Consider the following 24,614-nt stretch of genomic DNA (forward strand, 5'->3'; position numbering starts at 1 on the left):
TGAGGGTGGGGCAACAGGTGGAAACAATCGGGGCAATCAAGGGAGGTGATCAGGCTGGTGACAGGAAGGGCAAGTGGTCTGCAATGAGAGAAAGTTACTTTCAAAATAAAACACAGGAAGTCACAATATAAAAACAGCACATCCAGCACTTTTAACTGGACCCTCGGACTTGGTCTGGAGGCCGGTGGCTTGCGCCACACTGGAGCAGTGTGGTGAACCGGGTCTGGCAGACTCTCTGTTTTTAATGGATTTAAGTGGTCTTAACCTGGAAAACTTCCCCACCTTTTATAAAGGACTCTTGTGTGGGGACTCTTCTGCAAGAAAAGAGGATGCTGTGACTCTCTTTTCTGGCTCCTGAAAGGACCAGTGACTCAAAGGACACGGTTCTGCTGCGTCATAGGAACGTCCCTACTCCAGAAACTGTGCAATGCCAGGGTCCTGACCCTGGGCCGTGTGGTTCAGGTGTGCGGACCTCACCTGGACAATGCTGCTACTCTGGCCCAATGTCCGGGGACCAGGTCAGTCAGGGTCACGGCTAAGCTCAGCCCGATCCCACTGACTCTTTCCCTGATGTGAACATCACTCCTGTTTTTGAAAGCGACACTGGTTTTATTGATTATGGTTTGTGGGACATGACAGGAAAAACAATGTACTATCTAGTTTTAAAAGCACTACTGCAGAGTAAGCTCGGAGACAGAGTGGAAACTCCTTGGAGGACTCACCTGTCCCTCACAACAGCTCAGAAGCCTGAGTGGAAAACTCTTTACAAGCCACCGCTAACCAAGAAAACCGGAGACTTACAGTGGAAGCTTCTTCATGGTGCAGTGGCTGTAAATGCTCTTATCTCTATTGTAAATCTTAATGTCACTGATTCATGTATTTGCATGTTAGCAAATACGTAAAGGAGACTTAATAATCTCTCAACATTAGAATGTTTAAAGGATTGAGTCAATGTTAACACTTCCTGTTTCCTGTTTGCTCAGGTGGAATCTGCATCGCTCAGTCACTGAAAATCTCTCACGACCATAAACCATCTGATTTTGATAAGATCATCCGTCTGCTGCTGGACACTCATCACGCCCGCGCCGTCATCCTGTTTGCCTCTGACAAGGACATCAGGTACATGTGACTGATGACATCATAGGTCAGGGATCATGTGACTTCCCTCTGGTGAAACACAAACTCTGACGCACTTTTTTTCTGGATAACAGCAGAAATGGATTTTTCATGTTTGTGTTTAATGTCGATCCGTCAACACGTTTGTTCCTGTCGCTCGTTCACATCAACAAACGTGTGCTGAGAGTAAAATCAATACGAGAGCAGGAGAAATGACAAACTGAGCTTAACTGAGCCAAACTGAACCAAACTGAGCCTAACTGAACTGAACTAAACTGAACCAAACTGAGCCTAACTGAAGCAAACTGAGCCTAACTGAACCAAACTGAGCCTAACTGAAGCAAACTGAGCGTAACTGAACCAAACCGAGCCTAACTGAACCAAACTGAGCCTAACTGAACTAAACTGAACCAAACTGAGCCTAACTGAACCAAACTGAGCCTAACTGAACTAAACTGAACCAAACTAAGCCTAATTGAAGCAAACTGAGCCTAACTGAAGCAAACTGAGCCTAACTGAACCAAACTGAGCCTAACTGAACCAAACTGAAGCAAACTGAGCGTAACTGAACCAAACTGAACCAAACTGAGTCTAACTGAACCAAACTGAGCCTAACTGAACTAAACTGAACCAAACTGAGCCTAACTGAACTGAACTGAACTAAACTGAACCGAACTGAACTGAACTGAACTGAACTGAACCAAACTTAGCCTAACTGAACTGAACTGAACCAAACTGAGCCTTACTGAACTGAACCGGACCAAACTTAGCCTAACTGAACTGAACTGAGCTATCCCACTCTGTGGAAACATGGCTTGTTGGATTGTTCATTGAATTATTGTCCATTGTCACCAGCCGTCAAATTATGTAATGTGAAATGACTCGTGGTGTGTGTGTGTGTGTGTGTGTGTGTGTGTGTTTGAACACAGGGGAATCCTGAACGCCAGTAAACGAGCAGACCAGGTGGGTCACTTCCTGTGGATTGGCTCCGACAGCTGGGGCACCAAAAACAGTCCCATCCATCAGCTGGAAGACACCGCGGTCGGAGCTGTCACCATCCTGCCCAAGAGGACCACCATCAGCGGTCAGTTCACTGACCTTCTGACCTCTCCTCTTCTTCTACTTTGTTGTTATTTGGGACGAATGTCGGGGGGGCAGGAGACAGATCACAGATGTGTGATGATGGCCACATGAAGCCACACCCCCTGCTATTTCCTGTGACGTTTCAGGTTTTAATCCAAAGAGAAAATATTCAGATTTTTAGTTTTTTTTTAATTAGGAAACATAATCACCTGCTGCTCAGGTACAACAACTGTGAAAAGACAAGAGAGAGCTTTAAACAACAGTCCTCTGTCCTCTGTCCTCTGTCATCCACAGAGACTTTAACTCTTTACTTTGTTTCAGTGTTCTCGCTGCTTGTTCCAGTGAAAGACAATGCAGTGTTTGAGTCATTTTTATCCTTTCCTTCATAATGAGTGGAAGTCAAATCAGGTGTTGAAATACATAACAGGGTGAAAACAAATTAATTCTGTCAATATATGATTATGGTGGTGGTGGTGATTACAGTGGTAAGTTTTCATTTACCTTGTTATCAAGTCTCGGCGTGTATCTTCTCGATGGTTTTATGATTGTTCTACGATTGTTCTATGATTGTGCTAAGACTGTTCTGACTTATCTACAATTACAATCTACGATTGTTCTTAGATTGTTTTATGAATGTTCTACAACTATTCTACGACTGTTCTGTCTTCTCTATGATTGTTCTACGACTGTTCTGTCTTCTCTACGATTGTTTTATGATTGTTCTACGACTGTTCTGTCTTCTCTATGATTGTTCCACGACTTTGTTGTCTTCTCTATGATTGTTCTACGGCTTTGCTGTCTTCTCTATGACTGTTCTACGATTGTTCTACGGCTGTTCGGTCTTCTCTATGATTGTACTATGACTGTTCTGTTTTCTCTATAATTGTTCTACAACTGTTCTGTCTACTCTATAATTGTTTTATGATTGTTCTACGACTGTTCTGTCTTCTCTATGATTGTTCTACGACTGTTCTGTCTTCTCTACGATTGTTTTATGATTGTTCTACGACTGTTCTGTCTTCTCTATGATTGTTCCACGACTTTGCTGTCTTCTCTATGATTGTTCTACGACTGTTCTGTCTTCGCTACAATTGTTTTATGATTATTCTACGACTGTTCTGTCTTCTCTATGGTTGTTCTAAGACTTTGCTGTCTTCTCTACGACTGTTCTACGATTGTTCTACGGCTGTTCTGTCTTCTCTATGATTGTACTATGACTGTTCTGTTTTCTCTATAATTGTTCTACGACTGTTCTGTCTTCTCTATAATTGTTTTATGATTGTTCTACGACTGTTCTGCCTTCTCTACCATTGTTTTATGATTGTTCTACGACTGTTCTGTCTTCTCTGATTGTTCTATGACTGTTCTGTCTTCCCTACGATTGTTTTATGATTGTTCTACGACTGTTCTGACTTCTCTATGATTGTTCTACGACTGTTCTGGCTTCTCTACGATTGTTCTAAGACTGTTCTGGCTTCTCTATGATTGTTCTATGACTGTTGTACGATTGTTCTATGACTGTTCTGATTGTTCTCCGACTGTTCTGATTTCTCTATGACTGTTCTATGATTATTCTATGACTGTTCTGGCTTCTCTACGATTGTTATACGACTGTTCTGGCTTCTCTACAATTGTTCTACAACTGTTCTGGCTTCTCTATGATTGTTCTATGACTGTTCTACGACTGTTCTGATTGTTCTCCGACTGTTCTGGCTTCTCTATGATTGTTCTACGACTGTTCTTCAATTTTTCTATGACTGTTCTGATTGTTCTACGACTGTTCTTGCTTCTCTACAATTGTTCTACGACTGTTCTACGATTGTTCTGACTTCTCTACGACTGCTCTACGATTGTTCTACGACTGTTCTGACTTCTCTACGACTGTTCTACAATTGTGCTACAATTGTTCTACGACTGTTCTGAATTCTCTACGACTGTTCTACGATTGTTCTGCGATTGTTCTGCGATTGTTCTGACTTATCTACGACTGTTCTACGATTGCTCTACGACTGTTAAACAACTTTTTTGACTGTAATGAAATGTGTTTGTTTCTTTGACTCTGACTGAATTTTTCCTGTCACCTTCATGGCACCACTCGCCGTTTTCCAGGTTTTGATGCATACTTTACGTCGCGAACACTGGAGAACAACAGGAGGAATGTGTGGTTCGCTGAGTTCTGGGAGGAAAACTTCAACTGTAAACTAATGAGCTCATCCAGGAAAGATGAGAGCAGCAGAAAGTGCACGGGTCAGTCTGTCTGCCTGTGTGTGTGTCTGTCTGCCTTTGTGTGTGTTTGTTAGTTAGATCTTGCCTTCAGGACAGAGGTAAGGGCTCAAAAAGAAGAGGGGGCGCTGTTCTCTACAGCGCCCCCTCTTCCTCTGTGGGGTACTGCAGGGTTTGATTCTTAGGCCTAGTGTGAGATGTTTCTGTTCCGTTGCAGTTATTTGTTTTACCGTCTTTTATGTCTTTATATGTAGTATTAACTTTTATTCTTTAAAACCTTGTATTTATTCTAACTCTTACTTTAGTGTACACTTGAATTAAAGGAATACTTCAACAGAGATTCACCGTCAGTGAAAACATGGCTGCCAGCGGAGACACAAGCAAAAACAGATTTCAAGACCTGTGTAATAAAGTCAGTCAAGTCAAGTCAACGATATCTGAGGAACATGTTCATGTCTTTATCTCTCTGTGAGACAGACTTTCATAAACCACTCACTCTGCCACATCAAAGTCCACAGAGAAAATCTACACACAAAATAAGACATTTATCTATCTATCTATCTATCTATCTATCTATCTATCTATCTATCTATCTATCTATCTATCTCGCTCTCCCTCCCTCCCTCCCTGTCTGTCTGTCTGTCTGTCTATCTAGAACCATGATGTCAGTAGAAACACTGTGTGGTCTCTCTGTCTCAGGTCAGGAGCGCATTGGCATTGACTCTAAATACGAGCAGGAAGGGAAGGTCCAGTTTGTGATAGACGCCGTGTTTGCCATGGCCCACGCACTCCACAACATGCAGAGGGATTTATGTCCAGAAAACTCCGGCATCTGTGCTGAGATGGAACAGGCTGGAGGGAAGAAGCTGCTCAGGTACATCCGCAGTGTCAGTTTCAACGGTGAGTGAAGATGTTTTTATTAAAATCACACAAACCAAAACTGAAGTTAAGACAAAAATTCATGTGACCTCCCCTAAGTCATGTGTACATTAACTTATGTCAAAACAGAGACCGTCGGGTCTGTATTATTTTTTTACTGGGAAAACTTTTCTAGCATTTACATCGCAGTGTGTGCTGCATTTACGTTGTAGTCTCCGCTGCATTTACGTTGTAGTCTCCGCTGCATTAACGTCGGAGTCTCTGCTGCATTCATGTCGTAGTCTCCGCTGCATTAACGTCGTAGTCTTTGCTGCATTCATGTCGTAGTCTCTGCTGCATTCATGTCGTAGTCTCTGCTGCATTTACGTCGTAGTCTCTGCTGCATTTACATCATAGTCTCTGCTGCATTTACGTTGTAGTCTCCGCTGCATTTACGTTGTAGTCTCCGCTGCATTAACGTCGGAGTCTCTGCTGCATTCATGTCGTAGTCTCCGCTGCATTAACGTCGTAGTCTTTGCTGCATTCATGTCGTAGTCTCTGCTGCATTCATGTCGTAGTCTCTGCTGCATTTACGTCGTAGTCTCTGCTGCATTTACATCATAGTCTCTGCTGCATTTACGTTGTAGTCTCCGCTGCATTAACGTCGTAGTCTCTGCTGCATTTACATCATAGTCTCTGCTGCATTTACGTTGTAGTCTCCGCTGCATTAACGTCGTAGTCTCCGCTGCATTAACATCGTAGTCTCTGCTGCATTCATGTCGTAGTCTCTGCTGCATTTAAGTCGTAGTCTCTGCTGCATTTACGTCATAGTCTCTGCTGCATTTATGTCGTAGTCTCCGCTGCATTTATGTCGTAGTCTCTGCTGCATTTACGTCACAGTCTCTGCTGCATTTACGTCGTAGTCTCTGCTGCATTTACGCCGTAGTCTCTGCTGCATTTACGTCACAGTCTCTGCTGCATTTACGTCGTAGTCTCTGCTGCATTTACGCCGTAGTCTCTGCTGCATTTACGCCGTAGTCTCTGCTGCATTTACGTCGCAGTCTCTGCTGTATTCATGTCGTAGTCTCCGCTGCATTTACGTCGCAGTCTCCGCTGCATTTACGCCGTAGTCTCTGCTGCATTTATGTCGTAGTCTCTGCTGCATTCATGTCGTAGTCTCCGCTGCATTTATGTCGTAGTCTCTGCTGCATTTATGTCGTAGTCTCCGCTGCATTTATGTCGTAGTCTCTGCTGCATTCATGTCGTAGTCTCCGCTGCATTTATGTCGTAGTCTCCGCTGCATTTATGTCGTAGTCTCTGCTGCATTCATGTCGTAGTCTCCGCTGCATTTATGTCGTAGTCTCTGCTGCATTCATGTCGTAGTCTCCGCTGCATTTATGTCGTAGTCTCCGCTGCATTTATGTCGTAGTCTCCGCTGCATTTACGTTGTAGTCTCCGCTGCATTTACGTCGTAGTCTCCGCTGCATTTACGTTGTAGTCTCCGCTGCATTTATGTCGTAGTCTCTGCTGCATTCATGTCGTAGTCTCCGCTGCATTTATGTCGTAGTCTCCGCTGCATTTATGTCGTAGTCTCTGCTGCATTCATGTCGTAGTCTCCGCTGCATTTACGTCGCAGTCTCCGCTGCATTTACGCCGTAGTCTCCGCTGCATTTATGTCGTAGTCTCCGCTGCATTTACGCCGTTGTCTCTGCTGCATATACGTTGTAGTCTCTGCTGCATTTATGTCGTAGTCTCTGCTGCATTCATGTCGTAGTCTCCGCTGCATTTATGTCGTAGTCTCCGCTGCATTTATGTCGTAGTCTCTGCTGCATTCATGTCGTAGTCTCCGCTGCATTTATGTCGTAGTCTCTGCTGCATTCATGTCGTAGTCTCCGCTGCATTTATGTCGTAGTCTCCGCTGCATTTATGTCGTAGTCTCCGCTGCATTTACGTTGTAGTCTCCGCTGCATTTACGTCGTAGTCTCCGCTGCATTTACGTTGTAGTCTCCGCTGCATTTATGTCGTAGTCTCTGCTGCATTCATGTCGTAGTCTCCGCTGCATTTATGTCGTAGTCTCCGCTGCATTTATGTCGTAGTCTCTGCTGCATTCATGTCGTAGTCTCCGCTGCATTTACGTCGCAGTCTCCGCTGCATTTACGCCGTAGTCTCCGCTGCATTTATGTCGTAGTCTCCGCTGCATTTACGCCGTTGTCTCTGCTGCATATACGTTGTAGTCTCCGCTGCATTTACGCCGTAGTCTCTGCTGCATTTATGTCATAGTCTCTGCTGCATTCATGTCGTAGTCTCCGCTGCATTTACGCCGTTGTCTCTGCTGCATTTACGTTGTAGTCTCCGCTGCATTTATGTCGTAGTCTCCGCTGCATTTATGTCGTAGTCTCTGCTGCATTCATGTCGTAGTCTCCGCTGCATTTATGTCGTAGTCTCTGCTGCATTCATGTCGTAGTCTCCGCTGCATTTATGTCGCAGTCTCTGATGTATTCATGTCGTAGTCTCCGCTGCATTTACGTCGCAGTCTCCGCTGCATTTACGCCGTAGTCTCTGCTGCATTTATGTCGTAGTCTCTGCTGCATTCATGTCGTAGTCTCCGCTGCATTTATGTCGTAGTCTCTGCTGCATTTATGTCGTAGTCTCTGCTGCATTCATGTCGTAGTCTCCGCTGCATTTATGTCGTAGTCTCTGCTGCATTCATGTCGTAGTCTCCGCTGCATTTATGTCGTAGTCTCCGCTGCATTTATGTCGTAGTCTCTGCTGCATTCATGTTGTAGTCTCCGCTGCATTTATGTCGTAGTCTCTGCTGCATTCATGTCGTAGTCTCCGCTGCATTTACGTCACAGTCTCTGCTGCATTTACGTCGCAGTCTCTGCTGCATTTACGTCGTAGTCTCTGCTGCATTCATGTCGTAGTCTCCGCTGCATTTATGTCGTAGTCTCCGCTGCATTCATGTCGTAGTCTCCGCTGCATTTATGTCGCAGTCTCTGATGTATTCATGTCGTAGTCTCCGCTGCATTTACGTCGCAGTCTCCGCTGCATTTACGCCGTAGTCTCTGCTGCATTTATGTCGTAGTCTCTGCTGCATTCATGTCGTAGTCTCCGCTGCATTTATGTCGTAGTCTCTGCTGCATTTATGTCGTAGTCTCTGCTGCATTCATGTCGTAGTCTCCGCTGCATTTATGTCGTAGTCTCTGCTGCATTCATGTCGTAGTCTCCGCTGCATTTATGTCGTAGTCTCCGCTGCATTTATGTCGTAGTCTCTGCTGCATTCATGTTGTAGTCTCCGCTGCATTTATGTCGTAGTCTCTGCTGCATTCATGTCGTAGTCTCCGCTGCATTTACGTCACAGTCTCTGCTGCATTTACGTCGCAGTCTCTGCTGCATTTACGTCGTAGTCTCCGCTGCATTTACGCCGTAGTCTCTGCTGCATTACCCATAACTCTAACCCTTATGACGTAGTCTCTGCTGCATTTACGTCGTAGTCTCTGCTGCATTACCCAAAACCCTAACCCTTATGACGTAGTCTCTGCTGCATTTACGTCGCAGTCTCCGCTGCATTTACGTCGTAGTCTCCGCTGCATTTACGTCGTAGTCTCTGCTGCATTACCCATAACTCTAACCCTTATGACGTAGTCTCTGCTGCATTTACGCCGCAGTCTCTGCTGCACTACAACGTAAATGCAGCGGAGACTACGATGTAAATGCAGCGGAGACTACATGACGTAGTCTCTGCTGCATTTACGCCGTAGTCTCTGCTGCATTTACGTCGCAGTCTCCGCTGCATTTACGTCGCAGTCTCCGCTGCATTCATGTCGTAGTCTCCGCTGCATTTATGTCGTAGTCTCCGCTGCATTTACGCCGTTGTCTCTGCTGCATATACGTTGTAGTCTCCGCTGCATTTATGTCGTAGCCTCCGCTGCATTTACGTCGTAGTCTCCGCTGCATTCACGTCATAGTCTCCGCTGCATTTATGTCGTAGTCTCTGCTGCATTTACGCCGTAGTCTCCACTGCATTTACTTTGTGGTCTCCGCTGCATTTACGCCGTAGTCTCTGCTGCATTTATGTCATAGTCTCTGCTGCATTCATGTCGTAGTCTCCGCTGCATTTACGCCGTTGTCTCTGCTGCATTTACGTTGTAGTCTCCGCTGCATTAACGTCGTAGTCTCCGCTGTATTAACATCGTAGTCTCTGCTGCATTCATGTCGTAGTCTCTGCTGCATTTAAGTCGTAGTCTCTGCTGCATTTACGTCATAGTCTCTGCTGAATTTATGTCGTAGTCTCCGCTGCATTTATGTCGTAGTCTCTGCTGCATTTACGTCACAGTCTCTGCTGCATTTACGTCGTAGTCTCTGCTGCATTTACGCCGTAGTCTCTGCTGCATTTACGTCACAGTCTCTGCTGCATTTACGTCGTAGTCTCTGCTGCATTTACGCCGTAGTCTCTGCTGCATTTACGTCGCAGTCTCCGCTGCATTTACGTTGTAGTCTCCGCTGCATTTACGTTGTAGTCTCTGCTGCATTCACGTCGTAGTCTCCGCTGCATTTATGTCGTAGTCTCTGCTGCATTTACGCCGTTGTCTCTGCTGCATTTACGTCGCAGTCTCCGCTGTATTCATGTCGTAGTCTCCGCTGCATTTACGTCGCAGTCTCCGCTGCATTTACGCCGTAGTCTCTGCTTCATTTATGTCATAGTCTCCGCTGCATTCATGTCGTAGTCTCCGCTGCATTTATGTCGTAGTCTCCGCTGCATTTACGCCGTTGTCTCTGCTGCATTTACGTTGTAGTCTCCGCTGCATTTACGTCGTAGTCTCCGCTGCATTTACGTCGTAGTCTCCGCTGCATTCACGTCGTAGTCTCCGCTGCATTTATGTCGTATTCTCTGCTGCATTTACGCCGTAGTCTCTGCTGCATTTACGCCGTAGTCTCTGCTGCATTTACGCCGTAGTCTCTGCTGCATTTACGTCGCAGTCTCTGCTGTATTCATGTCGTAGTCTCCGCTGCATTTACGTCGCAGTCTCCGCTGCATTTACGCCGTAGTCTCTGCTGCATTTATGTCGTAGTCTCTGCTGCATTCATGTCGTAGTCTCCGCTGCATTTATGTCGTAGTCTCTGCTGCATTTATGTCGTAGTCTCCGCTGCATTTATGTCGTAGTCTCTGCTGCATTCATGTCGTAGTCTCCGCTGCATTTATGTCGTAGTCTCCGCTGCATTTACGTCGCAGTCTCCGCTGCATTTACGTCGTAGTCTCCGCTGCATTTACGTCGTAGTCTCTGCTGCATTACCCATAACTCTAACCCTTATGACGTAGTCTCTGCTGCATTTACGTCGTAGTCTCTGCTGCATTTACGTCGCAGTCTCCGCTGCATTTACGTCGCAGTCTCCGCTGCATTCATGTCGTAGTCTCCGCTGCATTTATGTCGTAGTCTCCGCTGCATTTACGCCGTTGTCTCTGCTGCATATACGTTGTAGTCTCCGCTGCATTTACGTCGTAGTCTCCGCTGCATTCACGTCATAGTCTCCGCTGCATTCACGTCATAGTCTCCGCTGCATTTATGTCGTAGTCTCCGCTGCATTTACGCCGTAGTCTCTGCTGCATTTATGTCATAGTCTCTGCTGCATTCATGTCGTAGTCTCCGCTGCATTTACGCCGTTGTCTCTGCTGCATTCACGTCGTAGTCTCCGCTGCATTTATGTCGTAGTCTCTGCTGCATTTACGCCGTAGTCTCTGCTGCATTTACGCCGTAGTCTCTGCTGCATTTACGTCGCAGTCTCCGCTGCATTTACGCCGTAGTCTCTGCTGCATTTATGTCACAGTCTCCGCTGCATTCATGTCGTAGTCTCCGCTGCATTTATGTCGTAGTCTCCGCTGCATTTACGCCGTTGTCTCTGCTGCATTTACGTTGTAGTCTCCGCTGCATTTACGTTGTAGTCTCCGCTGCATTTACGTCGTAGTCTCCGCTGCATTTACGTCGTAGTCTCCGCTGCATTCACGTCATAGTCTCCGCTGCATTTATGTCGTAGTCTCTGCTGCATTTACGCCCTAGTCTCCACTGCATTTACTTTGTAGTCTCCGCTGCATTTACGTTGTAGTCTCCGCTGCATTTACGTTGTAGTCTCCGCTGCATTTACGTCGTAGTCTCTGCTGCATTCACGTCGTAGTCTCCGCTGCATTTATGTCGTAGTCTCTGCTGCATTTACGCCGTAGTCTCTGCTGCATTTACGCCGTAGTCTCTGCTGCATTTACGTCGCAGTCTCTGCTGTATTCATGTCGTAGTCTCCGTTGCATTTACGCCGCAGTCTCCGCTGCATTTACGCCGTAGTCTCTGCTGCATTTATGTCGTAGTCTCTGCTGCATTCATGTCGTAGTCTCCGCTGCATTTATGTCGTAGTCTCTGCTGCATTTATGTCGTAGTCTCTGCTGCATTCATGTCGTAGTCTCCGCTGCATTTATGTCGTAGTCTCTGCTGCATTCATGTCGTAGTCTCCGCTGCATTTACGCCGTAGTCTCTGCTGCATTTATGTCATAGTCTCCGCTGCATTCATGTCGTAGTCTCCGCTGCATTTATGTCGTAGTCTCTGCTGCATTTATGTCATAGTCTCTGCTGCATTCATGTCGTAGTCTCCGCTGCATTTATGTCGTAGTCTCTGCTGCATTCATGTCGTAGTCTCCGCTGCATTTATGTCGTAGTCTCCGCTGCATTTATGTCGTAGTCTCCGCTGCATTCATGTCGTAGTCTCCGCTGCATTTACGTCACAGTCTCTGCTGCATTTACGTCGCAGTCTCCGCTGCATTTACGTCGTAGTCTCTGCTGCATTACCCATAACCCTAACCCTTATGACGTAGTCTCTGCTGCATTTACGTCGCAGTCTCCGCTGCATTTACGTGGTAGTCTCTGCTGCATTACCCTAACCCTAACCCCTATGCCGTTGTCTCTGCTGCATTTACGTCGCAGTCTCCGCTGCATTTACGTTGTAGTCTCCACTGCATTACCGATAACCCTAACTCTTATGACGTAGTCTCTGTTGCATTTATGTTGTAGTCTCTGCTGCATTACCCGTAACCCTAACTCTTATGACGTAGTCTCTGTTGCATTTACGTTGTAGTCTCTGCTGCATTACCCATAACCCTTACTCTTACGCCGTAGTCTCCACTGCATTTACTTTGTAGTCTCCGCTGCATTTACGTCGTAGTCTACGCTGCATTTATGTCGTAGTCTCTGCTGCATTCATGTCGTAGTCTCCGCTGCATTTACGTCACAGTCTCTGCTGCATTTACGTCGCAGTCTCCCCTGCATTTACGTCGTAGTCTCTGCTGCATTACCCATAACCCTAACCCTTATGACGTAGTCTCTGCTGCATTTACGTTGCAGTCTCCGCTGCATTTACGTCGTAGTCTCCGCTGCATTAACGTCGTAGTCTCTGTTGCATTTACGTTGTAGTCTCTGCTGCATTTACGTCATAGTCTGTGCTGCATTTACGTCATAGTCTCTGCTGCATTTATGTCGTAGTCTCCGCTGCATTTATGTCGTAGTCTCTGCTGCATTTACGTCATAGTCTCCGCTGCATTCATGTCGTAGTCTCCGCTGCATTTATGTCGTAGTCTCCGCTGCATTTACGTCGTAGTCTCTGCTGCATTTATGTCGTAGTCTCTGCTGCATTCATGTCGTAGTCTCTGCTGCATTTATGTCGTAGTCTCTGCTGCATTTACGTCGTAGTCTCTGCTGCATTACCCATCACCATAACCCTTATGACGTAGTCTCTGCTGCATTTACGTTGTAGTCTCTGCTGCATTTACGTCGTAGTCTCTGCTGCATTTACGTCGTAGTCTCTGCTGCATTTACATTGTAGTCTCTGCTGCATTTACATTGTAGTCTCTGCTGCATTTACATTGTAGTCTCTGCTGCATTTAAGTCGTAGTCTCTGCTGCATTTACGTCGTAGTCTCTGCTGCATTTACATTGTAGTCTCTGCTGCATTTACATTGTAGTCTCTGCTGCATTTACATTGTAGTCTCTGCTGCATTTATGACATAAACGTCGCTCAGCTGTGTCCTCGCCACAGGAAGTGCTGGTACTGCAGTGACCTTTAATCGTAACGGTGACGCTCCCGGATGTTACGACCTTTTCCAGTTCCAGAGGAACAACATGACGGGTCCAGGTTACCGTGTGATCGGACAGTGGACGGAGACGTTGCAGCTCAACGTGAGTCAAACACACGTAACCCGGTCGAGTGAACACATGATCTTTACATACATTCATGTTAAAGGAACAGTTGAGGGTTTTCCAGTATAACATTTACTATAACTCTCATATTTGGTGATTCTACTCTGATTAAACTGAATGTTGCTGTGTAGTCAGCACTGTCTGTGCTGGGAGCGCCCCCTGCTGCTGAGAAACAGAAGTTAAATCACTGAACTAAAGAACACAAACACACAACTGTGTGTCCTCATGTGTCCTCACATGTCCTCGTCTTTGTCTCTGGCCTCAGCAGCAATGACGCTGTGTAACTCCACTGCTTCTGAATGCACAGCCACGTCTCTGCTTCTTCACACACTAAATAATTCACCACAGCAGCCGCTGCTGAACCAGCTGCTCTGTGTGTGTGAGTGAGCCTGAGTGTGTGTGTTTGTGAGTGTCTGTGTGTGTGTGTGTGTGTGTGGGTGGGAGATTTGTGTGTGTGTGTGTGAGTGTCTGTGTGTGTGTGTGTGTGTGTGCGTGTGTGTGTGTGTGTGTGGAAGATTTGTGTGTGTGTGTGAGATTTGTGTGAGATGTGTGTGTGTGTGTGTGAGATTTGTGTGTGTGTGTGTGTGAGATTTGTGTGAGATGTGTGTGTGTGTGTGTGTGAGATTTGTGTGTGTGTGTGTGTGTGTGTGTTGGATGGTCGTCAGTAAACACAGAACAGCTGATCCACAGGAAAAACACTGGTTGATTAAATGAGTTGTGAAAAAGTCAAAAGCTGCAGCTGTTCTTTGTTCTAACGACTTAAACTTCACACCGTGTTTTAAACGTCTTCTTATCAGTGAACAACGTTTATTTTATAAAAACCACAAAGAACGTTTCTTTAAAAAAGCTCAAACTGCAGCAAATTGTTTTGTTTACACGAGAAATCATGACAATCGTACAGTAGACCACGCCCCCTGACCTTCTGAACCTAGACACACACACGCACGCACACACGCACACACACACATGTTGGACATTCATGACTTGAGGGGACATTGCATTGACTTACATTAATTTCCTGGAGATTTACTCTAACCTTAACCACAATTACAACTGGCCTAATCCTAACCCTAACCCTAACTTTACCCTAACCTTAAAACATATCTTCACCTTAAATGTAGTCATTTTCGTTGTGGGGGCTTGATTTCACACACACACAGACACACAGACACACAAGCACATACACATGCACACACACACACACACACACTCACTCACTCCTTAATGCCGCCTGCAGTGACATCAAAGCTTTATCGACAACCTGGTCTGACAATAGAGCAGCAGTCTGTCTGCCACTGATAAGACCAGTGAGTGAGAGAGAGAGAGAGAGAAAGAGAGACAGAGAGAGAGGGAGACAGAAAGAGAGACAGAGATTTGATTTTTTAATCAACTTTATTTTTCCGTTCTCTTTTCAAAAATCATCTAAATGTAATATATATGAACATTACACTCTTAAATAAATAAATAAAAATAAATAAAAACTTCACATGAGCACATCTCCCAACTGCAATGTGTGGTTTTCCACTGAACACAACGCCTGATTAAAACATCAAACCTGCTGGAAAGAGTCCAGATCTCCTGCTGCTTTGAAATAGTTAACATCAATGAGGAGTCTGGACTTGATCATATTGGTACACACTAGGGCTGTAACAATATGCAATATGAAACCGAAATCGCGACACTCAGATCCACGATCTGTCAGACCTGAGACTCCACTCTAGCTCGGCCACCAGATGGAGACATTCTGCGCATCCAAGACTCAACCAAGTGCAATCAAGCCAGAATGAATTCACCTGCTCCCCATGTGACACCAGGAGGAGCATTTAAGCAGAGTAGAGACTCTCCCTCAGTGCTCAGACATGATCAACTGTTGGCGTGGATCTACCTCCTGCGTTGGGGACCTCACTCTCTGGGAAACTCTATTTGGAACTAACCTCCTGTGGATTACTTGTTTTGTAAACTTTTGAGCGTCCTTTTCCTGGAACTCCTTTGGTTGAGATAGTGACTCTTTAAGTTTTTGTTTGTTGAATGCTCAAACACCTTTGGTTGAGACACTGACTCGTCAAGCCTTGCTTGCTCATGTTCAAACCTTTTTAGTTGTGAATTTAAGTTGACGTTTGTCCCGAGTGCACAATAAACTGTGGAACTTTCTCAAGACCCTCTCTGTCTGCATTTGTGCTCAGAAACCCTTGTCGTGACACGATCCTGTGTCGCGGTGTGAGAAGGCAGAATCGCGACACACCCCTTCCAACTCCCAGAGTTATCCCTCCCGTTCAGAATCATGTGACGACTGCCTGCAAAAGTTGCGCTAAGAAGAACGTGAGGAAACATGGCAACCAACCCAGAAATAGCGGATCCTCCGTTTTCATTTAAGTCAGCAGTATGGCAACATTTCGGCTAACCTGGTGGAGATAAAGGACGGCAATTGTGTAGTCGACAAGTCCCACACAATTTGCCGTAAGTGCTTTAAGTGACAACAGATAACGCCAGAAACATTGCCAATGCTGTCGAAGCGGCCGGATTTTCACAGCATATACGATGCTTTGCTCACACTGTTAATCTGGCTGCGCAGAGAGCGATGGGCGTTCACCAGATGTCCCGACTCCTCGGCAGAGTGAGGAAAGTTGTCACGTTTTTCCACCGCAGCACAACAGCTGCAGCTGTGTTGAAGGAGAAACAGGTGATGCTACAGCTGCCCTTACACAAGCTGGTCACTGCAGGTGACATTGTCACAGCACAGAGAGCAAGCCTCCTCTTCTGAAGAAGAAGAAGAAGAAGAATTTTCAACTCCCTTAAATCAACTCCACAACGTGTTTGGTTTTCTTAAGAGAAAGAAGTTGTTTATTTGTTTAATGTTTACTTACTTGATTTGTGGTTTGCAGCACAGGCAGTAAGCCTCAGTTACCTCAGTGTGAAACAGTAGCCATTTAATTTAAATAAATCGTGATACAAATCAAATCATGGGTCAAAAATTGTGATACGAATCGAATCGTGGGTTTGGTGTATCGTTACAGCCCTAGTACACACAGTGACAGGTTCAACAATAAAACCATCCTCCACCTTTCTCCTTCGTCTAAAATACACGGCCATCTTGGCCTGCCCTAAAACAAAGTTTAAAAGCTGGCATTTGTCCTTGTGTTGGCGTGTGTATTTAAAACCCAGAATAAAAAGCTGCTTGGTAAAAACCTCTCCACATTTGGTAAAAACAGTTTGTAAAAACAGAAACAAGGGTAAAAGACGAAGACATAAAAACAGTGAAACACAGTCTCTCTTTGGTCGCAGTAGGGGCACTTGTCCTCTACTGCCGGGTTTATAATGGACACAAAGGAGTTCACTGCAACGACCCCATGGAAGACTCTCCAGTGAAGGTCTGCATGTCTGCATGAGAGTGGAGGTTTGTAGAAGAACCTCCACTCCGGTCTGGCTGCAGGAGTCAGTTGCAGATATCTCCTCCATGGGGTGTCAGGACTTTTGTCCAGTTTTGTCCGGTTTATTGCTTTCACCATCATTCTGTAAAAAATGTTTCCTGTGGTACCATCCAGTGGTGCGAGGTGTGGCTGTTCCATTAAAATCCCAGAGCAGTCTTTAAAATCCGATGCCAGGAAAACGGCAGGAAAAGGATCGTCATCCGTCACTGTTGGATTAAAAGAGGAGTTTAAAAGCAGGCGGTCGTGTCCTGTGAGTCTCTGCTTCCAGTGTTCCAGGAGTTTCTGTGTGACCCTCACTGACGTTAGTCCCAGCTGGGCAGCGAGTCCAGAGGGGTCATCCATCCGGGGGCCCAGTCAGTGCCACCACCTGTCCCAGAGTAACGATCCCCGCAGTCTGCAACCTTGTGGTCAGACTCTGACCTTCCAAGCTGGGAAGGTCCGGCCGGGTCCCCCACATGACCGGCTCCTGGAGGATCCAGTACAGGTAGTCCGTCTGCTCTCTCCTCTCTTTCTTCAGCAGGTTCCACACTCTAAAAACACTTTTATAAAAAGCAGGTAAAGGAGATGTGCTCATGTTTGGTATGTTTATTAAAAACAAATTAAAATCCTGACCAAGGCCTTTAAAACCCTGCAGAATGCAGCGGGACAGGGGTCTCCACAGAGTGTCCTTTGGCCAGGTCAGCAGTCTTTGAATAAACTGGAGGCGGAAAGCCGCGCCCCTGCTGGCCAGATGGACCAGGCCTTGCCCCCCCCCCCCCCCCCAGAGTGTCCTGTTTTTACCTAAAGAAGTTAGGTAAAAACAGGACACTCTGTGGGACCCAGTGCAACTTGTCCCAAATAAAATCAACTAAAACAGACTGAATGTTTGACAGGAGAGAAACCGGAGGATCGACGCAGGCCAGCCGGTGCCACAGGGAGGATGAGACCAGGTTATTTGCTATCAAGGTTCGGCCTCTATATGACATTTTTGGGAGTAGCCACCTCCACTTCTCCAGCCGACCCTTGACAAGCTCTAGGACATTGTCCCAGTTCTTATTTTTATTGGTCTCATCCCCCAGGAAGACCCCAAGGTATCTGAAACCTCCCTTTTTCCACTGTAGGCCACCAGGCAGCCCCCGCCAACCCCCACGCTCCCCTCCAGCCATCAGAGCCTCGCATTTCCCCCAGTTCACTTGAGCAGATGAAATAAAACCAAAGTCTTTCACAGTGTTAGTTAAAATGTCAATATCTTTTTGTGACTTAACTAAAACAATGACATCATCTGCGTACACAGACAGTTTAAAAGACACGGGACACTGGGGGAAAAACACACCTGTAAGCTTAGTTCTGAGTTTGTGGAGCAGAGGCTCGATGGCTATTGAATATAACATCCCAGAGAGAGAGCAGCCCTGCCTTACCCCTCTCTGGATCTCAAAAGGTGCGCTCAGCCCGCCGTTAATTTTCAGAGAGCTCGCAATGTCACTATAGAGAACCCGGACCATGGCTATGAAGTCAGGGCTGAACCCAAAAGCAGCCAGAGTCTGCCACAGGTACTGGTGTTCAACCTGGTCGAAAGCCTTTTCTTGGTCTATTGAAATCAGACCAGTCTCTATACCCAATGAACTGGAGAGCTCCAAGACATCTCAAATTAAAGTGACGTTGTCATTGATTAGCCTGCCGGGCACACAGTAGGTCTGGTCAGGGTGGATGATGGATGCCATCACCTCTCTCAGTCTAAGAGAGAGCAGGGTTATTGCAGCCCTCCTGCAGCTCAGAGGCAGTCTGCTGGTCTTCAGGCTTACGTTTACTACCTCTAGTAGATCTGGTCCTAATGTGGACCAGAAAGACTTGTAAAAGTCTGCAGGAAGGTCGTCCATGCCAGGAGCTCTGCCACTCTGCAGGCTCATAGTGGCAGTGTGGAGCTCCTGCAGCGTCATCTCTGCTGCCAGCTCGCTGTTGTCAGCCTCGCTGACCTGAGGGAGACCGCTGAGGAAGCTACTGTGCACATCTGGATTATGTGTTCACTCACTCTTAAAGAGTTTTCTGGAAGCCGCTACCCGTTCGAAAAAATGATCACTAAAACCCACGGGCTGAATAAAACACCTCTTAAAAATATTTAAATGGTGTTTAAAACAATAAAAGCGGTCCAGTCTGGCCAGAGATAAATCCCCTCCCTGCTGTGGCTCCAGGTGTACTGTCTGTGCTGAGGGTTAAAAACCCTCCACACATCACTCAGCTCCTGGTTCTCCATCAGCTGTCTGAGTGTGTGAGATGAAGGAGGGTGTGGCTCAGGATAGTTCCTGTCTAGGGTTGGATCTTCTGTGCAGTTAAAATCCCCCCCTAAAAACATAAAACCATCATCCTCACAGTTCTTAACACAGTCACTTAAAATGTTTAAAAAAGCTACCCTGTCCACTGCATTAGTGGGAGTGTAGACATTTAAAAACACCAGTTGAACATTTTCAAAGACAGCTTTGACTTTCAATAAAACCCCTGGAATTACTTCATCCACAGTAAAAGAAAAAGGTAAAAAGCTCTGAGCAAATAAAATCCCCACTCCTCCACTCAGACTGGACCTGTGGCTTAAAACCACCTCCCCTTTAAAATCCCTTTTCCAGTCACTTTCATTGTCTACAGTGCTGTGAGTTTCCTAGCAAACATGACATCAATTCTTTTAGTCTCCATCAGTTTAAAAAGAGCGGCTCGTTTAAAATCAGACCTGGCCCCGTTCAGGTTTAAGGTGCTGATGTTAAAATCACACATAGATAAAAAAAGAACAGCAGTAAAAAAAGCAGTCAATAGAAGGTAAAAACATCTAAAAATCATCATCATTCTTGATTTGGGTTTTCACCTTCAGTATTAACTTTTTTAATCTAAATATTTCCTGTTCTGTTAAAACCTCCTCCCCACAGCTCTTCCTGGTGAGCTGCCTGGCTGAATTAATAAATAATTGTAGGTCAGGAAAGACCTCACTCATTAGGCAGCCTGGCTCCTTTAGTTTGCTCCAGGAAGGCTTTAATTCTCTCTGGAGGGTATTTACCCTGAGAGTCCAGCTGAGTCAGGAGAACATCACTATCTGACTCAGTGGACTCAGTCTGGGAACTTGTTTTCTTTACTTTGCTGTTCTTTTTTCCAGATTCAAAGTTCTTTCTTTTCTGCGATATTTTGAGGAGATCGTCATCTGACATATCCTCCTCCATCATCTGTTCAACCATGTCACTTTCAACCCAGTTATCTACGAAATGGTTGCTTCAGGAGTCAGAGTCTCAGTAACCACAGGGACCGACGCCGCAGAAGGATTCCCCTCGACAGACGGCCCCACTGGAGCAGAAAAAAACGGCCTTGCGGCAACAACGGGAGTGCCCCACACAGTAATCGGCGCGAGCGGATCTCCCCCTGTAGCCGCAGCAACGGACGGATCTCCACCTAAAGCCGCAGCAACGGGTGGATCTCCCCCCGGAGCCACAGCAACGGGTGGATCTCCACCAGAAGCCGCAGCAACGGGCGGATCTCCCCCCGAAGCCGCAGCAACAGGTGGATCTCCACCAGAAGCCGCAGCAACAGGTGGATCTCCACCAGAAGCCGCAGCAACGGACGGATCTCCACCTGAAGCCGCAGTAACGGGCGGATCTCCCCCCGGAGCCGCAGCAACGGGCGGATCCCCACCAGAAGCCGCAGCAACGGGCGGATCTACCCCCCGGAGCAGCCCGCCGCGCTCCGCTCTTGCCCCATCCCTCGGGCAAGAGCGGACCAGATGCCCCTGGCCCCCACAACCAAAACATTTTATCATTTCCGAGGAAACGAAAACCACATAATTAAAACCATCAACTTTAAAAGAGAAAGACAGACTCAGATCGGTGTTTCTTTCTTTAAGGATCATAAAAACCTGTCTCCTGTGACACACAACATGTTTGAGTTTCGGAGATTTACATCCCAGTGAAACCATCCTGATTGGGGATACGATGTGTCCGTATCTACAGAGCTCCTTCACTAACAATTCATTCTTAATGAACGGGGGAGATTTGAGATCATTATTTTTGTAGCAGGGTTGACGAGAGGTGAGACGGGAGTGAAGGTGTCTCGGATAACTACTCCCCTCTCCACCACCTCGCTAACCTTAGCCGTACTGTCCAGAAATAACACGATGGCCCCTTTCATCCATGAGCCAGACTTCACGCTGTCACACCCGACCACCTCTCCCACAGTCAGCCCTGCCTCCTCCACCGAGCACTGCACTGCGGGGAAAAGCTTGATCGCATGTCTGCGAGTCAGCTTCTCAAACTCCGCAGGTGCAGCCTCCGCCACCAGCATTGTGCCACATAGAGCACGCTGCCCCTCACAAACAATTACACACACACACAAAAACAGCCCTGATAACAACAAGGGATAAAATAAAGACTCATAAACACACTCACACCGACAAAAAAGAAAATGGTTTTCTCAAAACTTACGAAAAGTTGAAACAAAAACCACACGCTCTCAGCTCCTTACTCACACACCACCTCAGAGAGAGAGAGAGAGAGAGAGTGAAAGAGACAGAGACAGAGACAGAGAAAGACTTTGGTGTGGGAGAGTGAGTGGTTTATAAACACATTCGTGTTGGAAAAGTGAAACAAAGACATAAACGTGACGTAGACATCGTAGATTTATTATTATCCTTTAACACGTGTCTATTGAAACATGATCTACATATAAGTTAACATAGGTAAACAGGATGTTTACGTTCCCGTGTTGATGCTTGTCTCTGCAGATGAAGGACATGCAGTGGCCCGGTGGTGAGCACGATGTTCCCAGCTCCATGTGCAGCCTCCCATGTCAGACAGGTGAGAGGAAGAAGGTGGTGAAAGGGATGTCTTGTTGTTGGCACTGCGAGCTCTGCGACGGTTACCACTACCAGTTCAATGAGTTCACCTGTAAACGCTGCCCCTACAACATGAGGCCCAACAACAACCGCACGGCCTGTCAGTTCATCCCCATCACCAGCCTGGAGTGGCACTCGCCCTGGGCCGTCATCCCCGTCTTCCTGGCCATGATTGGAATCACCACCACCATTTTTGTCATGACTACGTTCGTACGCTACAACGACACGCCGATCGTGCGAGCATCGGGCCGGGAGCTGAGCTACGTCCTGCTGACTGGTATATTTTTGTGTTACATCATCACCTTCCTCATGATCGCCAGGCCGGATGTGGGCGTGTGCTCGTTCCGCAGGATCTTCCTGGGTCTGGGCATGTGCATCAGCTACGCAGCGCTCCTCACCAAAACCAACCGCATCTACCGGATCTTCAAGCAGGGGAAGAAGTCGGTGACGGCACCGAGGCTGATCAGCCCGACCTCACAGTTAGCCATCACCTCCAGCCTCATCTCCGTGCAGCTGCTGGGCGTCCTCGTCTGGTTCGGTGTGGATCCGCCCAACACCGTCGTTGACTACGAGAAGACCCTTAACCCCGCCCACGCCCATGGCGTGTTGAAATGTGACATCACAGACCTGCAGATCATCTGCTCGTTGGGTTACAGTATCTTACTCATGGTGACATGTACGGTTTATGCCATAAAGACGCGCAGCGTCCCCGAGAGCTTTAACGAGGCCAAGCCCATCGGCTTCACCATGTACACCACCTGCATCGTGTGGCTGGCCTTCATTCCGATCTTCTTTGGAACAGCACAGTCTGCGGCGAAGGTAAGAGTGAGTGAGTGAGTGAAACTAAAGTTCCATGTGACTCTGGTCTTTATAACAAATGATTAACTAAAACATAATCAACCACTTCTTCTTCTTCTTACACCTATAAAGTCACATTACTTCCACCTTGTGGAATTAGAAAACTCCTACACTACCATATCTACATCATACCTCCAAAAACAAACTCATGAGAGCATGTGCAAAAAATGCTGCTCCTCAGATTGTTGAGCTTAGAGGAGGAGCTACGAGATTCATTTAATAGTCATTCGAAAAAGAAGTCATTCTTCAACAAACATTCAGTGAGCTGACCAATTCATTCATCATTATCCATGAGTTGATGAGGCCGTCGGACGCCGGCGCAGTTTCTATAGAACATAAAACATGAAAACAGCTGAGGCTCACTGTCATTGAAAACATGGATGAAAAACAGATTTGATCCACTAAACAAAAGGCTTGTGTCATAAAATCTGCTTCAGTTTAAGTCTACGATATATTAGGAATATGTTCACGTTTTTATCTCACTGTTAGACAACAGGAAACTCAAGTTTGTTAAGTTTTTTCCTGTGAGCTAAAATCACTGATTTTCTCTCAACAGCTCCTGTCTTTGCTGGATTAATGTTGGCATGTCTCTAATCTCATCACATGACAAATTCACTCTCACTGTCACTGGGACGCATCATCAGTCATGTGACTAAACTAAAGTGATCTATTAAAACAACATGACTCCACCCCTTCTTCTGACTTCTCCTCCGCAGCTGTACATCCAGACGACCACGCTGACCATCTCCATGAACCTGAGCGCGTCCGTAGCTCTGGGGCTGCTCTACATGCCCAAAGTCTACGTCATCATCTTCCACCCAGAGCTCAACGTACAGAAGAGGAAACGCTCGTTCAAGGCCGTTGCCACAGCCGCCACCATGTCGTCCAGACTGTCGCACAAAGTCAGCGAGCGACCCAACGGAGAGGCCAAGACAGAGCTGTGTGAGAACATGGAGGCCATCATTGAGTCACATGATATCTGAAGGGGACAGAGATGAAACATGATGACATCACCATGTATAACATCCGATAATAATCCACGAGTAACTGACTGAGGTACTAATGTAATTCATGTTTAATCATCACTTTTTAACAAGAAGCAGCTGTTTCAAGTGTTAAAAGCCCACATAGACCGGAAGCTCCAATTAACGCTGCGTTTGTGTGTGTATCTGCGTCATTACCTCGTTTATGAAACCCTAAAGTTTCAGAACAAACAGTTCAGCCACTGCTGAGAAAATAGTGTTGTATTGTTTTCCTGGGCTCTGCGAAGCGGATCGGCACTTCCTTAATTTGATGTCGTCATCAGAAATCCTCACCACTCCTCTCACCACTGTAGCGCCTCCTGGTGCGGGCACTAGTCCGGGCACATCCGGTTGCGTACATTCAACCGCAGAAGAAGAAGAACTACTCTCGTTGTAGCTGCTGAGATGCAGAGCATCCACCGTGCCAGAGGGGGAGCTGTGTATCTGAGAGCTGGCCTATCTATTACGTCACTTTCAGGTACCTGGCCAATCACAGGACAGTAGGAAAGTTCTCTTTGGCTGGCCAATCACAACACAGTCCACATTCTGGGGGTGTGGTTTTGGTCTAACTGACTGTACTTAGTAGCTAACAAGATGCTGTCTAACTTCAAACTAACTTCAACTTAACTTAACTGCTGCTTAACTGTGTATGTGGAATAAACCTTCAGAAAGACAGTCGAGTTGTGCCCGCCGTACTTGTTCTGGTTACCCTTTCCAGAAGGGAGCATTGAGCTGGAAAGACCAGCCAGCAGAAATCTGGACATCCATAACTAACATATATGTGTGATACAAGCATTCTATGTCGCCTTTAACTCTCAGTTAGCTCCCAGCTAACTCTCAACTAACTGTTAACTCAAAACTAACTAATTTAACTTGCAGTTGCCTCTCAAGTGACTTAGTTGACTCACTTAACTCTCAACTAACTGTTAACTCACAACTAACTAATTTAACTT

The 24,614-nt window shown here is 46.4% G+C and overlaps 1 protein-coding gene across 1 annotated transcript in view; it reads left to right on the plus strand.

Moving 5' to 3' along the window:
• LOC131461038 (metabotropic glutamate receptor 7-like) overlaps positions 1-24,614 on the plus strand; it is a 35,997-nt gene that overhangs the window by 8,877 nt on the left and 2,506 nt on the right. Inside the window, exons 3-9 of the mRNA XM_058632014.1 lie at positions 984-1,119; positions 2,046-2,200; positions 4,309-4,446; positions 5,122-5,322; positions 13,353-13,492; positions 21,671-22,600; positions 23,356-23,695. Of these exons, the coding sequence (XP_058487997.1) occupies positions 984-1,119; positions 2,046-2,200; positions 4,309-4,446; positions 5,122-5,322; positions 13,353-13,492; positions 21,671-22,600; positions 23,356-23,622 (1,967 nt within the window). The 3' untranslated portion in view covers positions 23,623-23,695. The remainder of the gene's footprint in view (positions 1-983; positions 1,120-2,045; positions 2,201-4,308; positions 4,447-5,121; positions 5,323-13,352; positions 13,493-21,670; positions 22,601-23,355; positions 23,696-24,614) is intronic.

This window comes from Solea solea, chromosome 6 (assembly GCF_958295425.1).
Source record: "Solea solea chromosome 6, fSolSol10.1, whole genome shotgun sequence".
NCBI classification, from domain to species: Eukaryota; Metazoa; Chordata; class Actinopteri; order Pleuronectiformes; family Soleidae; genus Solea; species Solea solea.